The sequence below is a fragment of the Chaetura pelagica genome, unplaced genomic scaffold (assembly GCF_000747805.2).
Source record: "Chaetura pelagica isolate M959 unplaced genomic scaffold, ChaPel_1.0 scaffold360, whole genome shotgun sequence".
In the NCBI taxonomy this organism is placed as follows: domain Eukaryota; kingdom Metazoa; phylum Chordata; class Aves; order Apodiformes; family Apodidae; genus Chaetura; species Chaetura pelagica.
The window spans coordinates 2,528,308-2,535,927 of NW_009951950.1; the positions used below are offsets into that span (position 1 = coordinate 2,528,308).

Consider the following 7,620-nt stretch of genomic DNA (forward strand, 5'->3'; position numbering starts at 1 on the left):
GTGAATATATCTAAGAAACCGTAATTCTGGTAAATGCATCTGTCAGTGTAACACATTGGGCTGTTCTTGTTCCTCTCATTCAGTAGCTACTGTGGGAATCCTCTGAAGCTCAGGCTTGGATTGATGAGAGCTGGAAAGCATATCTAACAGCTCACCCACAAATCTGCCAGTTGCAGAGCAGCATCTGTGGAAGCTCCTTTTCACTCATAGCCCCTAAGTGACAGTCAGGCAAATTGGGACCAAATTACCACTTTAATCTGGGCAGACTCTCTCAAGGATTTTCCTGGTAAAAGTGTGACAAGCATCTCTCTGTAGGAGAGTGGGGAATTCTGTTCAGCTGAACTCCATGTCTGACAGCATGGGGAGTCAGCTCACCAGGGAGGAGGCTAAACGAAGTTGAGCTGTTACACAGGAGCTGGGGCTGGGTTGCAGAGAGAAAATGCATTCTCATCTGTAGGAACTGCAACAGCAAAGCTCAGTCTTTTTTCTGCCATAGGGTTCTCCCTGCTCCTTCTCCACATGGTGTTTGTATTGCTACACTTCTTGTCTCCTCAGCCTATCAGAATTATGAAAATGTCTGGAAAACTGATGATGATGATATTGGCTCAGCTCAGCCAGCATTGGCAATGCAAAGAGATCTTCTATGGGACAAGCTGTGGCCCTGGCTTTCTCCATTAGGCATGAGTATGTCTACTTGTGAATGTAGGTAGACTGACAGGTTCATAAAAAGGAAAGGGGGAGTGGCAGGTCGTCCCTTTATGCTAGATGAAATCAGGCAGTAGTTGAATGACATTAACAGCAGTGGTGGGAAGCTTTTGAAGTACCACTGTTGTACACAGACATAGCTGTAAACAGCTTGCTGGTAATAAATCTTGCCTTCAGGTGGGCAGGGAATGGTTTAGGCATGGGTAAATTGAGTTCACACAACTCAGAGCCAATTGCAGATAAGCAGTTTAGCATTGATGAAATGCAATTACTTAAACCCTGCTGTAGGGAGCAGTTCATCTGAGAGCATGGTGTTAACGACAGATGTGACTAAAATCTGTCCACGTTATCAGTAGCATTTGTCAGTGACTGGAAAGCCAGTGACATCAAAGGGTAGTGCTGGCAGCTGGCAGAACGTCAGCAAACTCCAACAGTTTCAATACCTTGTTAAAATTGCATCAGCATTTTATGACAGTGCGACGCTTACGCTACACTTGTGATCCCCAACTGAGGCAAGCAGCTTGATTTCTTCCCTCATTCCCTAGAAATAGCGATTGTAGTTTTGAAATTTTAGTGGAAGAGATGTGTGTGCTAGTTGTTGGGAGGATATGATACACTGATTTGATTACAGCTAAAGGATTTTTTTGATCTTGTACAAACAAAATGTTACTCAACTAGTGTAGAAATGACTAAATCTGGACACTATTAAAATAAATATAATGCTGAATAATGAAGATTCCTTAAATTTCTTCAGAGTATTCTTTAGACAGGGTATTTAGAAAAAAAACCTGATAATATTGGAGAGACAAAGGAAAGACTTCTAGGGTATTTTTAAAAAAATCCTATTAAAAAATATAATTATTTTTAATAATTAGTATTCTCAAAACCACATGTAGTCCTAAGGGAGTGTATTTTAAGGCATATGTATTTGTGCAACTCAAAGCATCTCAAAATACATGCAAAACAATGGCAATCAGAGGTTAAATGCATATTAGGTCATCTTCTGGTGCAGGATCATTTCCTTCCTTCTCTGTATGCCCGAGTGCCTAATCTGTTCTTCATTTGAGTTACTCAAGCCGTTGAGCTTTCCTGGCTGCTGCTGGAGATTCTTCCTAGAACCTCTTTGCTCATACTGGAACATGTTCTTATGAAGCTGGAAATAATTTCCTGATCTCCTACAGATCCTAATTTTGCTGGCTTCCCTGCTAACACTTGTCTGATCAATTCTTTACTTTCTATTGCCTTCAAACACTTGCAGATAATAGTAGCATAGATGTCTGTAACAATATTAATAATAAAGCACTTTTCATCCAGGGATTTATAACTTCTAACATATATGAAGCTTCCTAGCAGTACTGCAAGCCATTAGAAGTATTAATGGCTTTATTTCCTGGAAGAATCATGTCGCACGGAGGAAGGTTGTAATGAACCATGGATTTCACTCCCAAAAGCTTCTTTCTTTTTACCTATTTTGGCTGTTTTTTGTTGCTGCTATTTCTAGTGTATAAATGTAGAATGATACTAAATACAGAGAAAGGAAGCAGGTGGTACATGCATAGTTTGAATGTTGTATCCGAAAAAACAACAACAAAAAAAACTCATCTAGGAGGCATGAAGACAAAAATAGAAGGATTGGAAGGATGAATTCAGGGCTTTTAGTCATATTTGCATTATGTCAGAATAAATCTGAAAACGAAAACTTGCACCCAAGTGTTCTTTAAAGGATTCACTGAAGAGTTGCTGCCCAAGGAACTGGACATAAAGTCCTGCTGTCTAGGAGGCTGATTTGCAGCATTTCTTCATGAGTTATGGCTGCTTATCACTCAGCAGATTTTACCTGGAGATGATGATTCGGAAGAGACTCCCTAGAGCTTTCAGCCCTGGTGGCAGCTATAGGAGTGGCTGTGCTATCCATATGGCCACTTCTGAAGGGTGTGTGGCACTAATAATTGTTATTTTCAAATGCTGATTTGGATGCCTGAAGTTGTCCAGTATTCCAGATAGCTACTATTCTTGTTGCATAGAAAATCAGAAAATGCATGTTATTGTTTGCGTTTGGACAATTTGTCTGTCCTCACATGACAGCCCACTCTGTTAGTTTCCCAGGAGGAAACAGAATTCCTTTCTTAAGAGGTTTGCACTTTAAACAGGGAAGAAGGTAGGGTAGAAGAGACCTACAAACCTCATATATGATGGAAAATGGAGGGAGAAAGAGGTAGTGCCTCGCTTGTGGGTGTAGATCAGGTATCACAGTATTTAATATTGCGTATCAGCCATGTACTGGTGGGTATTACAGTCATTTTCATGCTAAAAGTCATAGTCTTCATTGTCCATCACATTCTGCCTTCTCCCCTGGGTGCTTTAAACCTTTTCATTTATGCTTTAATTAAGAATACTCCTTAGTCCTTTTTCAGGTGACCAGTGTTAAGGTATTCAATAAGCCAGGAAAGAAAAAAGAACTTGCCTCAGCCCACCAAAGGCTTCTCTCAGACTCAGTGCAGTGTGGTTTATTGCTGCACTCCACATATGCTTCTTCAGTGAGATTTTGGTCTCTGTGGTGATTTTGTGCTCAAAGTGATCTGAATTAATTTTTGTGAAGAGTTCTGCACAGGGCTTTGTCAGAAGCTTGCTGAAGACTAGATCTGCGAATGACGAGCACTTAAAAATGCGTGGCATGTGGAACAAATAACTACTTCAGCCATAAAAGTATGATAAATTTTCCTCTGGAATAAGCAAAATAGAGAAGTGCAAAAAGGGGGCTTTCTGTGAGCTCCTTTTGATAAAGCTCTAAACAACTAAATGTAAATGGACTGTTGTGAATAATTACAATATAATGCTCCTAATGTTTCAGTAATTAAAAATGCATCCTGTGTTCTTAACAAGAGAGTTGGTCCTCGTCTTCCTAGCTTCAGTTAGTCAACGGTCTTTGCTACATTTCTCTGACCCATTCCTCAGCAGCAGTGCTTAGATTCAGTACCCATTTCAATTTCATGTAGACTGAATTAAACACCTGGAAGGTTGATACATCATTACCAGAAAGTCTTATAAAGATTAATATATTATTAAGCTTTGAAGACATCTGAAGGCTTGAATAAAACAAAATGAAAGAAAAGCCTGGTGATTTACTGCAAATTTGATTAGTTGGTCAGTTTGTTTTATAAGTCTGAATAGTCATGGGATATGGCTTGTTCTGCTCTTAAATCAGGTTGCATTTAACTGTACATCTTGGCTAACGACTGGGTAAGTTCAAGATGATAAATTTCTGATTTATATCATTTTCAACATTTGAAAAACAAGAGAAAGATTCCTGGTTAGCTCTCCCTCCCAAACACTGCTGAGCATAAGCTGCTGAGGAGAGCAAAGATGTTGCTTTTGGGTTCTTTCTGGAGCCAGCCAGCCAGCTCCAAAATGGCAGCTGTGAATTACAAAGCTGCAGTTACACCCTGTTTGCGTGGTCGGTGATGAAGAATGGCACTGCTACAGGTTTGGGCTTTTTTCTAATAAGTACTGGATTTTTTCCTCCCCCACTTTTAGACCCAGATACAGAAGTTTGTCTTCATGTTCTGCGGCTCCTTCAGTCTGTGATTCTGGAGCCAGAAGTATTAGCCAAGTCAGCCTCGGAGATGCGTGACACTTTGCCATTTCAGCGTATCCTTGCCCTGTCAAAGAGCCGCAATGCAGATCTGCAAGCACTTGCGAAAGAACTACTTGAAGATCTTAAAATACTTGAGTATGAAGCATAGTAGAGCTCCGTGACACCAACTGATTATGTCTTTCCTGTACTTTTATGCTGCAAGAGATGTTGGAGATGGGCCTCACTGAAAAAACCTTTGCTTACATTCCTTTGACAAAACCCTTTTTGGAAATTAGGTAACCCCACTAAAATAATACTTGGGAAAACACGTTGGGTTTTAGCTGCCCAAATACAGTTTTAAGTGTTCTGGTAGAGATGGGGCAGACTTAATTTCTTGAGTAGGATTTTGTTGATAGTGGGTTTCCTAAATGATCTAGGTTATGTTGTCGAGTTACCGTATATAGGGAGTAAAGTAGTAATCTCATTCATTGATAAAATATACTTTGTTGCAGTGGTTAATAATCCTTTTGATCCATCCTTAAGAATTATTGTACTGTGAAGAAAACTTTGTTGCTTTTCATAACTCTTCTGTGTCAGAATGCCTCCAGGTTCCAGTGTTATTGTTGTTACTTTTCACCTCTCTTTTTCTGTTCTAATAAACGAAAACTTAAATTCTGTAGCATATGATGAATTTTCCTTTCAAAGTTCACATTCAGATTCACTCAACCTGCAAGTTGACCTGGGCTGTGGTTGCCAGGTGTACTAGAAACTGAGGCATTGGTTTTTCAAAAGCCTGGTAAAAGGAAATTAATTACTGTTGTATGTGGTATCTCAAGAGTCTAAAGTGAACTGCTTCTCCATTGTGAGCATTGTGTTCCCTTACAACTCTGGTGTTTGTTAGAGCTTCTGTGTACAGCAGTGGTAAATACAAACATTGGTGTGCTTTGTATTGTTGAAATTTACATTTTGTTTTAGAAAAAAATAGCATCCATTTCTGTGATGACAGAAACATGGCCAGTTAGATGACGCTGTTCAAGGAAACAGCAAATGAGAAATGCAATTCTATGGTAGCAATTACTCCATGCTAAACTTATGATATCTCAGCTGTGAAACCAACATATTAACAAAATACAATGTGGTCTTCTAATCCAAATGTATAGAAAACATAAAAGTAAACTTCATAGGTTTAAGTTGTGGTTGGCAGAGAGTTTTAGAGGAAGACCGTTGTAAAATGTGTAAGTTAAGGTATAGGTCATCTATTAGGCTGTTTGCAGAATGATGAATGCTTAGATTTAGAAATATAATAAATCAGCTTAAAATTCCTTGAAGGAATTGGCTCAAATGCTGCATATGGTAGCAGTCTGATTTGAGACTGTCTACAATGAAGATTAAGATACAGATCTCACATACACGACAGGGTTGCATGGGGTTCTGCTGTGTCTGACTTAACACTACACAGAAGTTGCCAAGTGCAGGTTTTTGGAAGACTTTAAATCTTCTTTAGAATACACTTTCTTTAGAATACACTGTCCTAGTTAAACCTCCTAGAGTTTAATCCTAAAGGGATCAAAATGATGATTGGTAATCGAGGGGCAGCATGGAGTGCATGAGCTGAGGGTGACACAGGTGCTCATGGTCAGGTTAGTAAGCTGTGGCAATGGGCTGGTTAGCTGCTGCCAAGCAGGGTGTACACCACTCTGCCAGCTTTGCCCTTGTAATGGTTTTAGCTTAGGTCTTTTCTGCTGTTACTTTAGCTGGAGCTTGAGGGAGCTTAATTATCTTTGAGAAGTCTTCTTCCTCTGTCAGCCTTGCTGGAAGCTGACTGACATATTTGAATGTTATGAGAGGGACTAGCAACACAATTGCACCTTATTCCATATGAAATCAGGGAACAAAATGCTCAGGACTGTTAATATTAATTGTGTGTTGCCTGGCATGGTCAGCATTTAAAAGCCATCTTAAAATAGGTGATTCCAGGCACTACAGTTTTTCCTTAGCAAGCTGCTCAGATCTGATTTTAAATATTTGAATGTCTCCCAGAAGACCTTATTTTCAGGTGTAGCTCATCAGGACTGTTTCTTCAGAATCAAGCCATCAATAATCCACCAACCCTGAGAAAGTCTTTTTTCCACACTGTTTCATCATGCAAGATTGATAAATAAGAAAAAGTCACCCCATCTGTGAAATGCAATGTATCTTCAAAAATACCTGAGAGCAAAAATAGTACAAGCATCAGTGAGAATCTGTGACAAACAAGCCTCTGGGAACATCTTTATGTTTTCCTTAAATTTACTTTGCCTAGGTGTTTGCAGTTAATGCTATAGTTTTAATTCTTGATTGGGTTTATGGACAAGAGAAAGAATACATTTGAAGGGAACTTGTCACAGGGAAGCAAATTCATAATACTTGAGAAAAAAAGGGTCACTGAAGTCAAATGGTGCTGAAGTAAGGCAAGTAGGCAGAAGCCAGGGAAAAGCATGACCCATTAGCATTTCAGACTGTTTGAAAATTCATTAAGATTTCTCATGCTTAAATATTCTAATAAAATAAGTTGGACTTTTATTAGTTGCAGATTGCATTATGAGCTGTTACACCTTTTTGCTGTTTTTCAGGTTACTTTATTCCCCAGTTCCCCATTTGATGGAGCCAGGAACCAACCTCTTCCTCCTGCTTCACTACAGGGCTAGGGCTATGTTGCAGTTAATTAAACCTTTTTGCTGTGGGAGTGAAGCCTGCATCTTTCCATTCAGGCATCTGCTATACTCCATCCATACTGTCAGAAATGTTATGGTGGGATTCTCCCAGACTTTGGCTTCTATCATAAACTAATGATCTGGACTCTTAAATCAAGAATTAATGCATCAGTGCAAGTTTTCAGCTTACTCTGCTGTTCACAAACAACATCTCATTTTTTGTTAATCTTGAGAAATCCCTGTTTGGAGGAGAAGTACATTTAAACTCTTTAATTTGTCATGTGGGTAGTGTCAGAGATTAGGCTGTTAAGTAACTGCAGGTCTCCTTTGAGTCTCCCTCTCCCCCTGAAACACATCTATTTTGACTCTATGAACAGAAGAAAGTCTTTAAATAACAGGTGCCGCTCCAAAACGTAGAGCGTGTCAAAGTTTTACTTAGAAAGTTGAACAATGGGTGATAGAACACAGTATGACACTGAGGTGCTGCTGCAGCAGCAGCATGCATTTATACATCTACATTAAAAATCTCTGGTTTTACTGTGCTGTGAAGTTTTGCTTCAGTCTGAAACTATAGGCCATGAGGAAGTTTTACTGGTTTCAAATCAAGAATTCAGTGTATGGTTTGGAAACACCTGCTTTAGAACGTTG

The 7,620-nt window shown here is 39.4% G+C and overlaps 1 protein-coding gene across 1 annotated transcript in view; it reads left to right on the forward strand.

Moving 5' to 3' along the window:
• HSF2BP (heat shock transcription factor 2 binding protein) overlaps positions 1–4,448 on the forward strand; it is a 30,855-nt gene extending 26,407 nt beyond the window's left edge. The window contains 1 exon segment of the mRNA XM_009998174.1: positions 4,240–4,448. Within this exon segment, the coding sequence (XP_009996476.1) occupies positions 4,240–4,448 (209 nt within the window).
• The last annotated feature ends 3,172 nt before the right edge of the window (positions 4,449–7,620 follow it).